This window comes from Poecilia reticulata, chromosome 5 (assembly GCF_904066995.2).
Source record: "Poecilia reticulata chromosome 5, P_reticulata-male-v2, whole genome shotgun sequence".
NCBI classification, from domain to species: Eukaryota; Metazoa; Chordata; class Actinopteri; order Cyprinodontiformes; family Poeciliidae; genus Poecilia; species Poecilia reticulata.
This window is the reverse complement of record NC_088834.1, coordinates 4,692,092-4,711,395: the sequence shown is the minus strand read 5'-3', so window position 1 is coordinate 4,711,395 and position 19,304 is coordinate 4,692,092. Positions and strand designations below refer to the sequence as shown.

At 37.9% G+C, this 19,304-nt stretch overlaps 2 protein-coding genes across 3 annotated transcripts; both read left to right on the top strand.

The window, feature by feature from the left end:
- The first annotated feature begins 1,746 nt into the window (after positions 1 to 1,746).
- nfatc2b (nuclear factor of activated T cells 2b) lies at positions 1,747 to 13,335 on the top strand. Its single transcript, XM_008408924.3, has 10 exons — positions 1,747 to 2,086; positions 2,514 to 3,486; positions 3,609 to 3,780; positions 4,707 to 4,909; positions 5,668 to 5,840; positions 5,935 to 6,075; positions 7,939 to 7,994; positions 8,325 to 8,457; positions 9,734 to 10,336; positions 12,984 to 13,335. Exons 1-10 carry the CDS (start codon positions 1,963 to 1,965, stop codon positions 13,028 to 13,030), a joined length of 2,625 nt encoding a protein of 874 aa, XP_008407146.1. The 5' UTR covers positions 1,747 to 1,962; the 3' UTR covers positions 13,031 to 13,335.
- Positions 13,336 to 14,266: 931 nt separating this feature from the next.
- Positions 14,267 to 18,711, top strand: manbal (mannosidase beta like). Of its 2 annotated transcripts, none has more exons than XM_008408923.3 (3): positions 14,267 to 14,428; positions 14,695 to 14,880; positions 18,162 to 18,711. In XM_008408923.3, the coding sequence occupies exons 2-3, from the start codon at positions 14,731 to 14,733 to the stop codon at positions 18,270 to 18,272; spliced, it is 261 nt and encodes an 86-aa protein (XP_008407145.1). In that variant the 5' UTR covers positions 14,267 to 14,428; positions 14,695 to 14,730; the 3' UTR covers positions 18,273 to 18,711. The 2 variants fall into 2 exon arrangements, with proteins under 2 accessions (XP_008407145.1, XP_008407144.1); XM_008408922.3 differs by having other exon boundaries at positions 14,268 to 14,428; positions 14,691 to 14,880.
- Positions 18,712 to 19,304: the final 593 nt, after the last annotated feature.

Sequence of the window (19,304 nt, the reverse complement as noted above, 5' to 3'; positions counted from 1 at the left end):
CAGAAACGTTATTATGTTTTCATCACATTTTAAACCATTCTTGATATTTCACCCTTTGTCCTGAGGTACTATAAGGTCAGATTAACTGTACTCAGTTAATCCTAAAATCTTTAAAAATCAGCTAAACAACACAGTCTGTTCTCACGGTACACTGATTAGCTGACCTTTTGCTAAGAAAGTGAGTTATGAGTTCAGGAGCTTAAACGTCATGTCTCTACATCTGGTACAAAACCTACTGAATGTAAATAATCAATTATAATGCAAAGAGAAAAACAAACAAAGGGTGAATACAGTTAATCCCTGGATTTTAAAGCTTAAAAGCCCAAGTAATTTCAAGAGTTGAGCTATGAACACAGACACCATATCCAAACACCTCCATGTAAAGTGTGTGATGTAAGTAGACAAAGTGAGTCAAAGCAAAATAAGGTCAGCTCTTTGTAGCAAAGGAAATAATTAAGGCTACAGATTAGATCTTATATTTTATTTTAGGTTGAGGAGGAAGTAAAGTACACTGTTTAGGAATTGAGGTGAATTCCTAAACACAGATGAAAATGACAATTTTCATCTGTGTTTCTTATGCTGTATCATCTAGTGTAAGGTTTCTACCAACATGCTTCAGCTTATGCATTTTGTTTAAGCAAAAGAATAGACTGAAAGTGTCAATCAATTCCAGCTACTGCCTTTCACTTATAAATGAAACCAGACATTTATTTACTCTGTATAAAAATACATTTTTGTTTACTGCCTCACACTAAGACTTTCCTGTTTTGGGTCAGTTTACTGATTGCCACAGTAATTATTCATAAAGATATTTTTTGTTTGTTTTTTTACTTTCCTAAAAATCAAACGTTTACATAGATTTATTTTATTTCAGACTTCGTTTCTGACCAATATACTATCGCGACAAAATAATTAAAAGATCCCTAGCATTTAAGAGTGACTGTTAGACAAAAATACTTTTTTGAAAGGTAATGTTCACCTCCTTCGAGGGAAACTTGACATTTGGAGTTGCAAAAATTCAGATTATGAGCAATCTGAATTAATAAGATACTTTCACAAGAGTATAGACACTAAAACATAATTTAATTGGAACATGGATGGATGGATGGATGGATGGATGGATGGATGGATGGATGGATGGATGGATGGATGGATGGATGGATGGATGGATGGATGGATGGATGGATGGATGGATGGATGGATGGATAATAACGACAAAAGTTTGAAAATGAAATCAAACTTGAGTGCTTGATTGAAGTTGTGCAATACTGCCACTTAGTGGACAAACCCTGCAAGCATCAGATAATCTATAAAACGTTTTTTATGTATGTTAATTCAATTATACATTTAATTATATGGCAGGTTGGCTATTTGAATATATATTTTGCGACAAGATCCAATGATTCAAAGAATTACAAACTTGTTTGGTCTTACACTGAAGAAGTAAAATGATAGTTGAAAATATCAGCAGTGATCTAATAAGTAAAATATCGTTATATCTACACATAATTTTTTACTGCGCAGCGGATAGGAATGCATGAGAAAAATATCTCATTTGATACAAGTTTTTTTTTTTATTTTAGGTTACTGAGTTCACACAGGAAGAGATTGTGCATGTTTGCACACACACACACACACGCACACGCACACGCACACACACACACACACACACACACACACACACACACACACACACACACACACACACACACACACACACACACACAGGTCCACACCTTCTTGTCTGCCTCTCATCATCACCGCTGACAGGAAGAAGCGCTCTATCGACTCTTGTTGGAGGTTTTATTTGAGCAGCCGCTAATATTTCGGGCGGATCTTACTGTAGCTGTGACTCGGCTTCCTTTCTCTTTCTACAATTTTATGCGCACAACTTTTAAAAAGTCTAGTTTGAAAGGAGATTGCCGAAAAGGACTGAGAAAAGTGACTCGCTGAAAGCTGGAGATGACTTCTGGGGGCATTGAGCTCGGGGGATTGGGGCAGGACATAAGCCAAGCGGAGTTAGACTTTTCGGACCTGTTTCTCTACAACACACCCGGAGAAGATTTCCCCGTTGGCTGCGTTAAAGGTGAGTGTTTGTTTAAATCACAAAGCCTTCAGTTTTATGTCAGTTAATTCATTCTTTTTTCTTTTACCCAATTGTGGGATAAAAATGTCTGCCATAAAACTGTACTGTTAATTCAATTATGTACTGCTTTTATTTTATAGTTTCCCGAATGGACTTTTGTGCAACAAGTTTAGTTAGCACAACTTTTTTGCAGGTATTTTAATAACAATATGGTGTAGTTATAACAGATAAATGAAATCATAGCACAACCAAATTGTGAGTGGCAGGTCTTAGTTTTGCATGTGGCTTGCACAGTGCGCTCTGGAGATGAGTTTTATTTGCAATTCATGGGTCAAAATGAAAATGAACTCAAATGTGATAGCCAAGTACTGTCATTATGAACAGGGCTATTCTTGACTTAATAAATCCTTTGTTTGGTTGCTAACAGATGACTCAGGTGCTCTCCTTCAGAATGACGGCCAGCCTCCCTTGCTGGTGGTCGATCATCACACCGCCCATCCAGCGTGCAGCCAGGACAACTTCCCTCAAAGTCCCACCTCAGACAACCTGTCAGGGGCCGTGTTTGAGTGTCTGGAGCTGACATCAGGAGCCAGTAATATCCCTTCCCCCAGCCCCAGGATTGAGATCACTCCGTCGGGTGATTCTCTCAGCTCTCACCCCATGGAGCCAAGCCCTGGCTCTAAAGCCCTGGGTGCATACAGGGATTGTGTGAGCCCCGCTAGCAGTAACTCCTCTTCTGGCTGGCCGGCGGATATCTGCTCTCCCTTGAACTCACCCAGTGTCTCCCCTCCAAACGGCGGCAACTACAGCATCTCCTGCTCTGCCTTGGACCTGTGCCCAGGCTTGCAGGGCATCCATACTTCCTCTGCACACTCCTCTCCAGGGGCCTCGCCTCGCAACAGCATCACGGATGAGACCTTCCTGCAGCCGATTCACCAGCGCCCGACCTCTCCGCATTCCCACCAGCGTTCCCGCTCCACCTCACCACAAGGCAAACGCTGTTTTGACCAGACCCAACCCTGCCAGGGGGGTACGCCAATCAAGCAGCGCTCCCGGAGCCCCAGTCCCAACCCGTCACCCCACGAGCCCTACTACATCCACCAATATCCGGCCCAAGCAGAGTTTCAGCCCCATATTCAGACAGCACCACAGGCCCTGGAGGAAGTGATCAACAACCTCAGTTCAGTTTTGCCTAGAGTTGGAGCTCCTGTAGGGGTGGGAGCCACTCACCCACAGCCCCCTAGACAGGACTGTGTTTATGGAGAAAGGTATGACTGGGCGATTGATCATGAGAGGATGGGCAGGTCTGGAGCTGAGGTGAAATCTGAGCCCTTCTACATTCTCCCATCTGTGTGGCCTCCCACTCAGCCCGTACATCAACCCACAACATGCACATTCAGGTGCTTGGTTTAACCTCTTTTCTTAGTTAAGATAACATTTTTATTTTTATTAGATATCAAAATGTCTGATATGCCAGAAACTTTGCAAATGTTTCCAATAAATGTTTTCATTTTATTCTCAGTGGTCTCTCTGTTTCACCACTCCCGTCCTTGGAGTGGGGACTGCCCAGTCAGTCTGGCCAGTACGAGCTTCTGATCCAGCAGCAGCCCAGGTCCCACCACAGAGCTCACTATGAGACTGAGGGCAGCCGAGGAGCAGTCAAGACACCCAACGGAGGTCATCCTGAAGTTCAGGTGTGTACGACCAAGTACAAATCAAAAATGAGAAGCTGAGTTTCCATTGAGCATATAATTGCACAGATTGGAATTACAAACAATACATTCGCTTAATGGAAACATGTCAATTTCAAAATAACTTTTACTGATAAAAAGTTTTTGTGCCAGGATGAGGTTGCTTTTCAGCTGTATCAAGATTTGTATATTTCGCAAAATTACAATGGAAACAATTTTTGTGCATTATGCGAGTCGTGAGATCAATAACCAGATGTTACTACTGGTGGAAAAGATGAAGAAGATGACAGGAAGTGGTAGGAGAATTATGGTTTGGCATATTTTCTAATGACGTATCGCATAAACTATCTTATTCACATGTGATTTTAATTGCATTTCTTATTTAATGGAAACACCACAATTGCAAAATTTATTTATTTATTTTTTATTTTTTTGGCATTAGCAGAATATCAACAAGGTTTTGTGCATGTTTGTGATGGAAAACCATCTAGTGAGAAAGAAGTAGACTTCTCGCTTTCCAGATTACTAGGAGAAAAGTATGAGAATAAGGAAGAGATCATATATGTGGGGTGGTATTTCCTGGTTTGGTGTTCATGTAGAGCTAACAGCCATGCAAATAAAGAAATAGTCCCTGCTTCCATCAGTGATGATGTTTAAGCCATGCTTTGTTCCAGTCTGCTAAAGTGAAAGTTGCTCAGACAACAAATATGTTAGCATGATAAACAAATATTGACACGCGGTTTTTGCTTACTGCTTTAACTGAGTTGAAATAATGGCTAACTGCTGGTTTTCCTGGCAATGCTTCCCAGTACTATGCAAAGCAGTTCCGAAACCTTTCTACAAAGAGTCATTCTTTGCTGCAACAGCATGTCTGGCTGCTTGAATTCAGCATAAAGTATGTGTGTAATCTCTTGTGTCGCCTTCTTAAGCTTCGGGGATACCAAGGCACCATTCCGCTGGGGCTGCATGTCTTCATCGGGACAGCAGATGAGAAGCTCCTGAAACCGCACGCCTTTTACCAGGTCCACCGCATCACTGGGAAGACCGTCACCACACCAAGCATGGAAAGGATGATCAGCGGGACAAAGGTTTTGGAGATCCCACTGGAGTCAAAGAGCCACATGAGAGTGGTGTGAGTAAAGTTGGTTTTAAAGCAAAAATGAGACAATTCACACTTAGACTTACAAGTCCTGGCATGGAAGTAACACATTACTGCAATTCAGTTGTGTGTGACCTCTTTCTTTTTAAGTGAATCTGCAAACACCACTGTGCAGGGTCTCTGCATACTGAACAGTGCTACAGATGGAGAGATACAGCAGAGTAGTTTGGTTTGTTTTCTTCTGACGTTTTATTGCAGTGAAAGTTCAGATCGTTCAGAAAAATCAGCCACAAAACCCCTGGTTGCTTGGGAGAGTGTCAAGGTTTTTCAACGTTTTTCACTCCAAATGCTGTTACTGCTGACGGAAACAAGAAATGCATCACTTCCTGTGTGTTGGAGAGTTTTTCCAAGAAACACCTATCATACTGTGTGTTTTTTTTTTGTTTGTTCTTTTTTTTTGAAGTGGCAGAAATGTCTGATGAGTCACACAAAAAATTGTGGCAAAAAAAGCATTTCTTAAATAAGAAAACTAGGTCAGGGACATGTTTATTCTGCACAAGGGGCAAATTGATGTAAGGGAAGCAGAAACCACAGAATCACCAAAATGAATAAAAATAAACGGTATACAAATAAAAAAAACTTGCAAAACAGATGTGAATAAACTAATGATTCCTAAAAATATTGCAACTATTACCAAAATAGGGCTCAACAAAAGAAAAGAATGGATTTATAAAACATGTTTCATCCAAGAAATCTGACGGTTAGCATTGTTTCCATCTGTGTTTGTCCAGGATTGACTGCGTTGGCATTCTGAAGTTAAGAAATGCCGACATTGAGTTGCGGAACGGTGAGACGGACATCGGACGGAAGAACACGCGCGTCCGTTTGGTGTTTCGTGTCCACATCCCTGAACCCGGAGGCCATTTTGTGTCTCTTCAAGTTGCTTCCAACCCCATCGAATGCTGTATGAAGTTTACGTGTGCAAAAATTATATTAGACAGTTACTGTTATTATCGTTATAGCTGGTGGTGATGGAGCTGCGTTCATGTTGTCTGCAGCTCAACGCTCAGCGCAGGAGTTCCCCGCGGTCGAGAGGCAGGACCTGGACCGCTGCTCCATACTTGGCGGTCAGCAGATGGTCCTAACTGGACAGAATTTCACGTCTGACTCCAAAGTGATATTTTCTGAAAAGACACAAGGTGAGAGCTTCTTTTGTAAGCCAGTAAACGTTTACCCACCGACAAGATAAATAACAAGCTGGATGGAATATGTATAGAATGTTATGTAATGACACAAATGCATGTGTTTGATTATGTATGTTCAAAATAAATATAAATCGACTCTTGTGGTTCAAAATGTAAGCCACAAAATGTGAGGCATTCATGTTTATAAGAAGGGTTCAACATTCATTTCATGACAAAACTTGGGAAAGACAAATTATTCACTGAGCAGAATTTTAGCATTCTGTTTCTTGTAGAACACTCCCCAGGTTAAAAATTTAAATTTGTGTAAAAATTGGGGTGTGGTTGTAGAGGGGATTGTGTGAAGGCATATCTATATATTGTATTTTATATTTCCCTGTGCTTACTCTTGAATAATACTGAATAATACAGGGTTTCCCAAAACCTAGAAAAGCCAGTTTAACACAAAAAGTGGTGGGTGTTACAAAGTTTGTCAATGTGTGTGTTTTTTTTCTGTTGACCTCCAGTTCTCATGTGGTTATTTTTGGCTTTAAAAGAGCTGGTAAGATTAAAATAGACTAATAATCATAATCTGTGGCCTTGCAGTATCCTCCCTGAGGGTGCCCACCTACACCTGTAGTATCTTTATTTTTAGATTATTTGCATATCACCTGGGAAACATCACCTTTCGGTGACTCACATCCGTTGCCAGCCCACACTTTTAGCTTTGACAAAGCAAAGGCCGCATTTTCAAACTATTATTTTGCACTGCAAGTGAAAACTTTTATTTATGTCTAAATGGAAATTCATCACCTCTTTGGCGCTCCTTCTGCCCACACAGATTTGCCTGGCTGCTTGGCTTAAGAGCTGGATAGGTACAGTCGGTAGCATGTAAAGCTTCACTGTTGCTTGGTGTAGGGTTTTGTGCAACAGGATGTGGTTAGACAGGCTGATAAAGACTTAGACCTAGAGCAGAGGCTTTGTTTTTTTTTCACTGCGTGGGCTGCACAGAAACACAGAGGTAAAAACAGAGGTGGGAATGTGACACTAAAGCAGACAATACTCTGTTTTCCATTGCTTGTTAACAAATATGACTACAAATTCAACTTCCCCTCACTTTTTACATAGTTTTAGTTTTTACATGCACATTTTGTGTCAATTGGATGAGTCAAAAATGCATTCATTTTAGATATTTAAAGTTGCTTTTGTAATTTTTTTTTACATTTTCACAGAAGCTTGTTTTATGGTTCTACCAACACCAGATAAAGTAACACACACTTCTAAAATCTAAGTGTTACATTTCTTGATGTTATCAATCTCCTGGCAACAACAAAGCTTCTACAGTGCACAAGTTTTAAAGCTTTTTCTACATATTTTCACTCCGAAGAGTGAAACTTAACATCTCCAGGAAATAAATTTAAAAAAAAAAAAGACCTGATTGGTTCTTTCAGTTTCCTTGGAAAAGATAGAGGAACCAATGTATTGGTATTTTTATAGATTTTAAAAATATATTTAAGCAAATTGTGTCTTTATGAACGGCTGTAGAAGTGCCCAAAGATTATTTTTCTTAGATTTTGCCATTCATTGACAACGATACATCCAGGAGCATTTCTAAGACTGAAAGGTTCATAAGTCAGGGTAAAAAGTCTAAAAAGGCCAACAAATCAGAACTTTATTTAACATTTATCATGTGAAGTGAAAACAAGGAAAAAAGAAATAAAACTACTGTTGATCAAGATAGCATTCTAATTTTATGGGGTTTTAAAATCAAAATATAGAGAAACAAGGGGAGATTTGACATGATTTTTCAATACTGCGTTAATTAATACTGACAACATGAAAAACTAGTAGGTTGATAAAACTGTTTCTCTCTTCGTTTAGATGGTCAGCAAATCTGGGAGGTGGAGGCCACTGTGGACAGAGACAAAACCCAAGCTGTAAGTCGGCCAACTTGCTGGTTTTGACACATGAACTGTCATGTTTATGCAAGTAAACATTTGTTGGTAGGCTTGGTAAAGATGGGCAAAAAGTCTTCAAATAAATTCATCTTTTACTACAGTAGAAATGCCCAAAACTAAATGCAACCATTTAATTTGAGGTATATTTATTCCCTGATGGTACCGTTTCTGTAACTATTCATTTGACAAAAAGCAACTGAAGTTCTTTTTTTTTCATTCGCATAAAACTAACTACTAAGTAGTAATCCATGTCTTTTTACAATTCTCAAAGTTCTACTCATCTGATTCATTTTGTCTTTATTTTCCTAGAATATGCTGTTCGTTGAGGTTCCTCCTTATCGAGACCGAAACATTTGCCAGCCGGCTAAAGTCAACTTCTATGTCATCAACGGAAAGAAGAAGCGCAGTCAGCCTCAGCATTTCATCTACACTCCTGTTATAGGTGTGTAACTGTCAGTTCTCTCACGTTAGAAGGAGAAACAGGTTTATCTGCGTGTTTATCACCAAAACATGTTAAATCATGACCAGCTGAAGCTCAGTTGGGGTAAAATATAAAACTAGTAATGGTACGAGACTTACCTCAGAAGCCTGATGTTGAAAGATTACATTGAATATAATAAAATGACAAAATAACGTTTCATTTATGACCTGGAATAATAATAATAAGAATGAAATTCTGTTTGTTTTGATGTGGCTTAAAACTAAAACAATGTTGGTCAATTATACACTTCTCATATTAAGTCAAGAGCAACACAGGAAATTGCAACACTTTACACAGATAAACTGAAATAGCTTCAATCTAAAAATAAGTAGATGGAGTCAACATCCAGAGACCTGATAACGACCTGAGCAATTAGACAGTTTGAGCTTGCAGCAACAAGCAGCAGACAGAATAAACATTTTATACTCAGAGAGAAAAGCTAACCCTTTAGGGGGAAACGTGTCACTCTGCTGCTGAAAATCACTTTACAAATTGTCATCCTCCCATTAATTTATGATACACATTTGGCACAGACTAAATGGCATGAATTTATATATATATTCACATCTTTTGTGACGCTACTGGAACTGTTTCCTTGGAGGAAAATGTTTTCTTACATTTCAGGGGCCTCTTTTTTATTAAACAAGGATTTTAACTGCTGCCATGTCTTGTTCACTGATTTGCTTTGATTTTCAGTTAAATGTTTCATTGTTTTTTTTTTTACTTTTCTTGCCCTTAAATCAAATGTATTATTATATTGATTATGAGAGAAGTATTAACTTGACAAAACATTCTGAATAACTGATAGTGATCTCAAACAGCACATATCTACGTTTTTCAGACTGATAAATCTAGGATAATGTCATCTATGGAGAAATCTTATATAAAGATATCACTAATTTTTGACATGCATTCCTTATTTTTTGGAGAAACACATTGTAATTATGGAGTGAAATAACCTAAGTAGTTTTGCATCATCAGTGTTGACTCAGTCTTAAACCAAGCGCATGTTGAAGAAACATCACTTTTTGCTAGTAAAGCTCTGGCCTCATTTTTAAGTTACAGAAGCTGCTGCTTGATGTTATGCACATGTTCATAACCTACTGTGGCTAAAAACAGCCCTGATGAGACTGCATGTTGTCACAGCTGCGGCCTCTGTGTCATGCTCGCTTATGCTAAGCAGTGTTGTGATGTCTGCAGCACATTCTCACCTGTCAAAATTGTCTTTATTTTCTAGCAATCAAAGCAGAGCCTCGGGATGACTACCATCTGGATTCATACAACTGCTCAGACAATCATCACCTGTCTGCCATTTCAATGAAGTCCTTTTACCATCACTTTGAGCAAGACATCAACCCTCCAACCTTGAATGTTTCATCCGCACTCTACCATCTAGCCACTGTAGACCCCAGAAGCCATATGCTACCACCCGATTCTTTCGAGGAGCCAGCTTATTACCAGTCCAGAGCTGGGAATGTGGTCAACAACCCAGTGATGTACCACTCAGCAAACCAGCTCTACAGCAACTACAGCACCAACCATTCTGCCTCCGGTCCCGGTCAGTGTGTCAGCGCCCGAACCCCCATGAGCAAACTGGGCGAGGGTCCGCAGGTCAGGGATTCCTTTGAAGCCTGTTTGGTGTCGAGGCATCAGGGTTTTGTGCCACCTCTGGGAAAGTCACCACCTTCCAGATACGTTGAAGTGAAGGCAGGAAGCCAGATTCAGCCAGTCGGGCAGCCGCTCACCCAGATCGGATCTGCTAAAGGAAACCATGACGATAAGGCTCCAGAGAAGATAACCATTAAACAAGAGAATCTCAGCTATGCCTACCTGGAGGATGGTGAGTATTATTAATGTGTGTGAAGTTTTATTTGCCCAGATGTTCTACAAAATGTTAACAAACAGAAATGTTGCATTTAAATCAATAAAAAAGGATCTTTGCAAAACACATAAAATCTTAGCAAGTATTTTTGGTTTAGTTTTTAGTGCAAATATCTCAGTACACTTGGGTTAAGAAAAAAACTATCCTACAAATAACATTTCTGCAAGATATTGGAGCTTGTTTTAAGCCAATAATTATTTTAATATTTATGATGATGTTTTTGCTCCATTGGCAGATTATTTCACTCATAACAAGACCCTTCTCCCATTTCAGTAGTGAGTTAATCTGCCTGTGGAATAAATACTTTTTCATCAAAATTAAAACTTATTCACTTAAATCAAACTCTTAATTTTGCTAAAAAGTTGCTTAAAAGTTATTTTTGACTTATTTCAAGCATACTAAGATATTTGCACTAGTTATAAATGTTATATTTTCATGTTTGTAAACATTTTGACAATATTAATATCTCACTTGAAAGAACAGAAATCCACATATACATACAAAAATTGATAACCAGCCTGTAGTTTATGTCCCACTTACAGATAAAGAATTAACAAACATATTTATACACTACATAAGGAAGTAGATCAGGCAATCAGCCCAAAAGGAAACATCTGTGTGGAGCTTTACAAGTCCGATTTCAATCAGCAACACTTAAAGAACAACAATAAACCGTCTGTAGAAATATCAAACAATGCAATGGATCAGACAGTGAAGAACTTGATAAGTGAAGAAAACCTGCAATTCAAAGATAACCTTATGTTATAGTTTTGGGGTCAATTTGTCACATCCGTTTCTCAGAACCCTGTTCCCAAAGGTTAATACTAGAGTTTTTTACAGTTTGTTTGAATATCTAGATGCAAACTATGTCTAAAGCTGTGATGATGCATATATTTATCAAGTCTCAAATATGCAGGGACAGGCAGCTGTGACAGACCAGCCAGGGGTAAAATAATGTGACAGTGTTTTTATGAAATAGCTCTTTATATGTGCTACAGTTTGGCCTCGCCTTCTTAATGCTCATACTGTCCATACACTCTACACAAAGCAAAACAAAGATTTGTCAAAGGTATCAATTAAGAATAAAAATGAGATGCATTCACTGGAAACATAGAACTAATTTTGCTCTGAATTGAAAACCTCATTCTGTAGCACTGGAAAACGAGTCTTGTTTTATTAAATCTCTGCTCACCTTCCCTTTGATAATCCTCTTTTAATGTTATTTGCCGTCTTAGGAGAAACATAAAGGTGTGAAAAAATTGTGTGCCCATCATTTGATTCCTTTATAAATCTAAATAAGATGAGGATCTTGTTTTGACCCCAGCTGTCATTTATTTTGATCTCCTTTGTGCTTATTAAACAAAGCACAAAGGAGATTAAATTCAGTTAATAACTTACCTCAATTTAATAATTCAGTTAAAATATTTTTGTTTTGTATGTTTATTTTCAGAGTAAACAAAAGTTGTTTTCTTACACTGAAAATACGTTTGAATTTGATATAATACTCTACAAAATGTGAGAACTAATGGCATATTTAACAGGCAGATACACAGACAGTTGACTGGTAATTTTCAGGAAAAACCCCAAAGACCAGATCCTGCTTTCATCTTAAATCAATCATCTTGTAATATGTTTCTTAACAGCGAGACAAGCCTCAGGAAATGTAGATATTTTGATAAAAATGTTTTAAACGTGACTAAATTTGGCCTAAAGACTATTGAATAAACTAGCAATAAGAAAAAAAAAGACAGATCATCAAAATGCTTGTGTAAGGAGAAGTTTCTGTAGCCTGGGGGATGGGTGTTTGTGGCCCGGTCTGCAGTGCAAACAAGCACCATGCAACTATACATTTGCAAATCCTTCCATGTGGTTTTCAGACGGGCCTTTCTATCCACTTTCCTGTCTGTTTCAGTCTCACTCTCACTGTCTCTTTCACACACTTTCTGAATTGTAATGAGTACACCCAGTTTCCTTTCAACCAAATCTACTATAACTAACCTAACAATTGTGACGGGAAAGAGCTCACAGTGTTGTAAAGTGAGAAAATGTCTGGTTGGACCTCTTTGGAGGCAGGCAAAAACAGGAAGTAAACGGTACACATGCAAATATATGCTGATGCAAAATAACAATAATAAAACACCTAAGTTCTCAATCTGGTCTTTTATACAAAGCGGATAATTCATTTTGCTTTCATATTCTGTGATATAAAATATACCAAAGCTATTTAGAATTAGCGCCATCGACGCCAGAGCAAAGTCAGGGATATCTAGTGGACAACAATGTAACTGCAGTCGTTCTTCCATACACTGTCAATCATTGATGGACTCACATAGGTTTTATTAAATCATGTCATGGAGGAGGAACTTGGTGACTGAGGTCAGAAAGGCGCCAACCACAAACCTCAACATCCCTGGTTCAAGTCCTGTGAAGGACGTTTGTTTCACTCCCCCCAATTTCTCACTCATCATTTTCTAACAGTCTACATTGAGCTATTACAAAATAACAGAAGAAGTCCAGACTCTGGCGCCACCTATTGGCGACATTGAATAAAACAATCTGACCTCACTTGGGTTTGTGCATGAACTTCTTGTTTTCTGTTTTTTAGTAAATGACATCATAAGAAGAGACATGAAAGGCCACAGTGAAGACTGATCCTGCAACACTTTAGCATCTCTGAAGACCAAGACTTCTAAAATGTTATTGGAAATATATTGCAAGCTGATATAATATTGGTTTGTATGTTTTTTTAATTTCAAGACAGCATCATGTTACTGTTGGATTCAGGAAGAATATTGGTTCAGCTTGGTAAGAGTTTTAAAAACAGCCATTTATAAAGATATACTATGTATCTATTTTGCCTTTAATCACTTTTGAATTCTTTCTGTTCATATTATTGTACAATTGCTCTTTTAAGAATGTAGAAACTATTTTATATGAAATAAATTCAGTTTATATGAGTCTGGGTATGAAATGTGATTATTTTAAGTTTGAATGGCTGAAAGAAACAAACACTAAATCAGAATCACAAACTTAATACGTTAATATCTTAGTTTTGCATGTAGTTCCTTTAAAGATGTAACATTTTCACCATTTTATTTTCCAGATCACACACTTAGTGTCAGCTCCAGTTTGAACAACAATATTTTTATCTGCACCAACTGAAAAGCGAGAGTTTTTATTTATCATGAACACAGATTTATCAGTCTACAAACATCATGGTAATACTGGAGCTTCAGCTTGCAGCTCATTGAAATACCCAGCTGGAGAAGAACCCACGAGAAAATATCAGCTGAATGAGGCAGTTTCGCCACAAATCATGCATCCCCAGAGTCACAAAGGGTTTTTTTTTATTATTCATTCTGTGTAAACTAAAATTTTTACCTTTAAACACTGCATGAAAAATATATACACACATAAGATGTTTTATTTAATTTAGTTATTTTTAATTTCTGATATTTTGTTGCCTTTTCTAGGCTTTTAAATTCTCCTGTGCCGTTTTGAGGGTCTGCACAAAAGCAGAAGAGTTTATCCTTTTTTCAACATACATAACTTTGTTCTTGCAGCCCTAGAGAAAGAACAAATATACAGATCTTTAGAGAGGTGCAAGTATTTCTTTGGAGTAATGATGTTACTGTTACAAGAAAATATATTTGACCTAAAGAGAGGATTAAATAATAAAAAGAACATCTCATTAGTGTAATAATAATAATAATAATAATAATAATAATAATAATAATAATAATAATAATAATAATAATAATATACTGATTTATTTCATCTGTATTTTTTATAAAAACATCTCGTCAAAAGAAAACGAACGCTAGAGGGCGACATTTTCAAATTAATCTTCTACCACAAAGGAAGTAGACGGCATTTTGAGTGCGTCACTTCCGTTTTTTCTTTCTTTTTTTTCCTGGTTTGTGATAAACTATGCTATTTTCTCTCCGTTTATTCTTAAAGTGCAAAGTCTTTCCATGTGTTTCTTTTCTCGATTTTGACGATAGAACGTTTTGGACCAAATAAACAATCGAGGCTTTTCCGTCATTACTGGTGAGCTTTTCATCCAGCAAAGATATAATTTAACCCAGATTTATTTCTACTCAGCTCTTTGTTTTATCATAGCCTCTCTGTGTTTACAGATCGGCTCTAAAGCTGCACTGCATATGTCTTTTGCTGCAGAACAATAGCTGGCTTAGCTGTATGATACTGTGTGTTAGCTTTGCAGATACGAGGCTATCATGCATCCAATTTTAACTTTAACCAGCTAATTTCTAGACAGTGTTAATTAATCCTACTGATGTTGGTTGGGCAGGAAGTTCGTCGGATGAAATAAGTCCAGACACAGCAGCATCATGTCTGCAGAGCTGGACCTGTCCCCTCCGGAGGTACCCGAACCCACCTTACTGGAAAGCATCCTGCGCTATGGGTTGTTCCTGGGTGCCATTTTCCAGCTGATCTGCATCCTGGCCATCATAATGCCCTCATCCAAGGGTCATGACCAGGTGGGTGGACTCCACTGGGAGGAGCAGGAATACGATCCAGTACTTCAATATTGTTCCCATCCTAAAAAATGTTTTCCTCTTATCTGGACAACAAGAATCCACTGATATGCGTTTTAAGCGTTGAAATAATTGCTTTGTCTTAGACTGTGAAACATTATCTTTTTGAACAAGAAAGATAAAGCTGTCACAAAATGCCTACATTTATTTCTGCTATTTTCTAAACTGGATAATATTTATTTTTTTTATCTAACGTAGACGATGACGGAATAATGAGCTCTCCGCTCTCATCTGTATCATTCTGATTTTTTCACAAATATTTATACATTATACTATGTTATATTATGTACCACTTTACAAGATACAATATAGTTTCCACATAGGGATGTTTTTCTGCAGCATTACACACATGTACATTAATGCAGTGATCCCCAAACCCCGGTCCGTGTACCGGTACCGGTCCGTGGACCAATTGGCACCGGCCTGCACAAGAAATAATATTTAAATATTTCCGTTTTATGTATTATTTGAGTCTGGAGGATCTTTTATTTTTAAAATCCTTTAACCAGATTCTCACGGTTTCTTGCGCGCCAACATTGAGCCCACAAGCAGCAAAATGAGTAAGAAACAGATCAGATGTCTTTGGAAAGTTTCTTTGCAAAGGGGAAAAGGCCCAGAGAAGAGACAGGAGAATGGATTTATCCCGGACCGGTAGGTGAGTCCCACATTACAAGCCGCTCTGCGTGACATGCGGCGACCGGCTCGCTAATGAGGCAACGAAGCTTCAAGCTGCTTCGCCACGTAGAGACCAAGCAGGCTGTGGATATAAGCAACACTTCGGGTGTTATTGTCTCCCATCACTCCCAGATCGGACCATCTCATTGCAGAGAAACAAGCTCAGGGCCCCGTTTAGTCGTTATCGTGAGTAAAAATTTTCACGAAAGTAAAATGTTCATTTTTGTAGCGCTTCTGTATCTTATTTTGAAGAGATATGTAAACGTTACCATAGCGACCAGAGTCGGAGAACGTTTGGGCAATGGTCGAGAGGATATGAGTAGAGCTTGTGAGTCTTAAGTCTGATTTAGACGGAAAGATTTAAGAATTGTCGGCCGATTCTCCAAGCCTCTGTGACCACAGAGCTGATAAAAGTACAACAGGTTCGATCGGTTCGTGTCTCCAGCGACACGGCAGGAGCAACACGAACCGATTCCAGTCACGAATATCGCGATTCCAGAAGAAAATCCAGCAAAACCCCCAACATAGCACACGGGAATTTAGAATGACCAAACACTGATGACGTTGTAGAAGCAATAGTGAACGTTTGTGGACTCATTTTAAGAAATAAAAGACGCAGCAAAATGTCCACGTCTTGACCGGTCCGCGGTAATAAAAAGGTTGGGGACCAATTCATTAATGTATATAACTTAAAGCAAACAATTTTCAAAAAGCCTTTTCAACCCTACCATCCCATCATGCATATCTCAAGCTATAAAATAAGCACCAGCTGCTTTGGTCAGATTGAGGTTTCTGATAACAAATACTGGTGTAAAACAAGGGATGGATATGTTGAAAAGAACCTAAGAAAAGAAAAGAACCTAATTTGACTGTGGTCCAGGTGCTTCCCAGGGAAAAAAGATGCCTTTTATTATTTTTATTTTTTATTTTTTGCATCTTTTTACCAGGGTTTTTGCCCATTGGTGTTGAGGTCATTGTACATGCTTTCTTTTCTTTTCTTCTCATAACATAACATGGTATAAATCACACTTTGTTTGGGACAGAACAATAAAGTTGCTTTAAGTTTTGGTGATATTGGAGTCTTTTCTAAATGTCACACCTCAAACCTGCGGTGTGAGGTGTGACTGGACTCTAAGCACCGTCTATTTTCTCTTTGCCACGTCTTTTAGTCCAAATCCAAATCCAGCCACATTAGATGGAGTTTAGTCAGAAAATCCTTTAAGATTATCAGCTATTTTGTAAGCTTTTTGTGGCTCGGGTCAGTGACCTAAATTAGTTGTGTTTTTTTTTTTTTTTTGGGTGTCACTCTAAGAAACAGATGACTGTTGTTGTTAAGACTGTGCACTGACACTGTAAAGTCAAATTTTCTGATTCAGCTGCAAGGTTTTATAATAAGGAAATGGACCCTGGTAATCTGCTGGTAAATAGAAAACAGTTCTGGTGAAAACATAGCCTCTACTGACGGTTAAAAAGAAGAGTTGGGCTCAAGTTTTGATTTATTTTTAATTGTTTTCTTATCTCTTCGCCCACATTACCAACGTACATAGAAACCTGCTTTTTGTAGCCCTTGATAAACTCCTAGGATAAGTGTAGAGGGAATTACCTACAAATTTGATTAATTCACCTCAAATCACCCCTAGAAGAACGAGAAACCAACCCTTGTGAATTAACTCTACCAATTCTGCAAAAAAAAATTTATACATATCCAACCAGAATTATATCAGAAGCTTTTTGTTAAGGACTAAAAAGCATGCAGTTGTGAGGTCCAGGTTGCTAAGAGACAATTTATAAAGTATTATCTCTACCAGGCCTAAGCATTTCATTTAAACCTGTTGAGGATTTAAGACGGTTGCTCTCAGGTCCTGCATAAAAAGTCAGAATTTTGACTTTTAAGTTCGTCATGAAACCCTGGAGAAAAGAAACAATTCAGATAAAACATGAATTACCTCCCATGAAAGTTGTATGTACACTTGTGTATAATTAAGTTTAGATAACTTGACAAATGTTGACAATAACAGAAAGCATATTTCTAAAAATGATCTTACTTGAACATCTGAAGGAAAAACCACCAAAAGCAGCTCTCCTCAAACTATCACTTCCGAGAGAGATTATTTATAGACTCAAGCAATTAAATCCTCTTTTTAATTATTCTATTTTCAGGTGATGAGATTGCCTGAATAAAATGCACATGCTGTCGCTGTTTCATCTTGAGCAGCAGCCTGCTTGAGAGAACAAAGGCTGCGTTCACAGTGGTAGTGCTGACGGGAGGAAACGCGTACGGCAGATTTGCTTTTGTTGGATGAGCAGAGCATGTTAGCGTTTCATTCAGCTGTCTCTGTGGTGGAGATGAAGTTGCACAAAATCAGTCACCAGGAACATCACAAAGAAACTAATTATTAGCTCAAATGTCCCAGTTGTTCTAACAGCAGGAGTAAGAGCATTATCCTCAGACTACACTTACTGTATGTAATTGTTTGATTTTATATATTTTCACCCCAGCCTTCCTGCTCACCTGGAGAGTTTTATTGTTTCTGTCGCTTGCTCCACAGGAGGAGACTGAATCCACTGAAAGCAAAACTGGAGAACAGATGAAGAAAGCAAAAGGAGCGGCGCCTCAGATTCGACAGAAACAAAAGAAGGAGAGCAAAAAGAAGAGATAGATGTTTATGTGCCCTTTTGTTGTGTGTGTTTTGTCTTTAATCCCTGTTCTAAGGTTCTAATCTCATATTACAACACTACATCTGAGTCACTTCAGAATGACCCTCAGCTTAATCTCTACACTCAGCACACACACACTAAATGACGTAGTGTGTGCTGATTGTTAATGATTGCTGATAAATATTTGACAGTGTTTGGTTTTCCTTTATCTGCTCTTCTTATTGTATGTGCATTACAATAAATAAAATGACCCCATAACTACATTTATTATCAATCCTATGTTTATATAAATGGGTCAGAATTCATTTTAGCTTTTCATCAAACCAGTTTTGTAGAAAATGAAAGCATGTCTCCTTATTATTGATGTTTTTAAATCGCTGCTTAAAATAAGTATTTGTGTGAAAAAAAACATTAACATAAAATATGATTGTTAAAGTCTCATTGATGTTTTCATTCATTCTGTTATAAATAAGTAAGGCAAGTCAATTTGGTTATTATTTCTACTTTTGCTGGGTTGATACAGTTCACTTCTTGTTAGGAAAAAAACTGGTAAACATTTTTTGTCACTTTAAAAAATATTCATAATAGCATTTAAATTATATGATTAACCTGAGAGATTGGATATTTTTCAAAAAAAAAAATCATGGGTACTGAAATTATGTGTAAATTCAATTGAAGGAGAGATTTATGTAAGAAAATAATGCATTTCAGAACTCTGCAACCTTTGAAAGTACATTTTATAGTGCTTGGAAAAATTAAGAAAGTATATTCATAACATACAGCATAGTCTTATATTTATATTAAATGTTATGATTTAATAATAAAATTAGTTGATCAAATACCCGATAGAAAAGTGTGCCACGTTTATTTTTCCTAGTCATACTTTTATTAAAGAGGTGCAGTTACTTCACGTTTTTCCCCCCACATAAAATCGCTTGAAGTTTAATGATAATGCGTCACGTTTCTTAGCGTAAGGACAGCGTGTTGCTTAGCAACCAATTTACCTCGCCAGAAAGGAAGCTAACAGTTTTCTC

Bases quoted from the DNA above. Each gene is read 5' to 3' on its own strand.
- nfatc2b (XM_008408924.3), top strand. From the start codon at position 1,963: ATGACTTCTGGGGGCATTGAGCTCGGGGGATTGGGGCAGGACATAAGC. The intron at 3,487-3,608 runs GTGCTTGGTTTA...TTTTATTCTCAG, and splicing joins CCCACAACATGCACATTCAG to TGGTCTCTCTGTTTCACCAC. The intron at 8,458-9,733 runs GTGTGTAACTGT...TTTATTTTCTAG, and splicing joins CATCTACACTCCTGTTATAG to CAATCAAAGCAGAGCCTCGG.
- manbal (XM_008408923.3), top strand. From the start codon at position 14,731: ATGTCTGCAGAGCTGGACCTGTCCCCTCCGGAGGTACCCGAACCCACC. The intron at 14,881-18,161 runs GTGGGTGGACTC...CTTGCTCCACAG, and splicing joins CATCCAAGGGTCATGACCAG to GAGGAGACTGAATCCACTGA.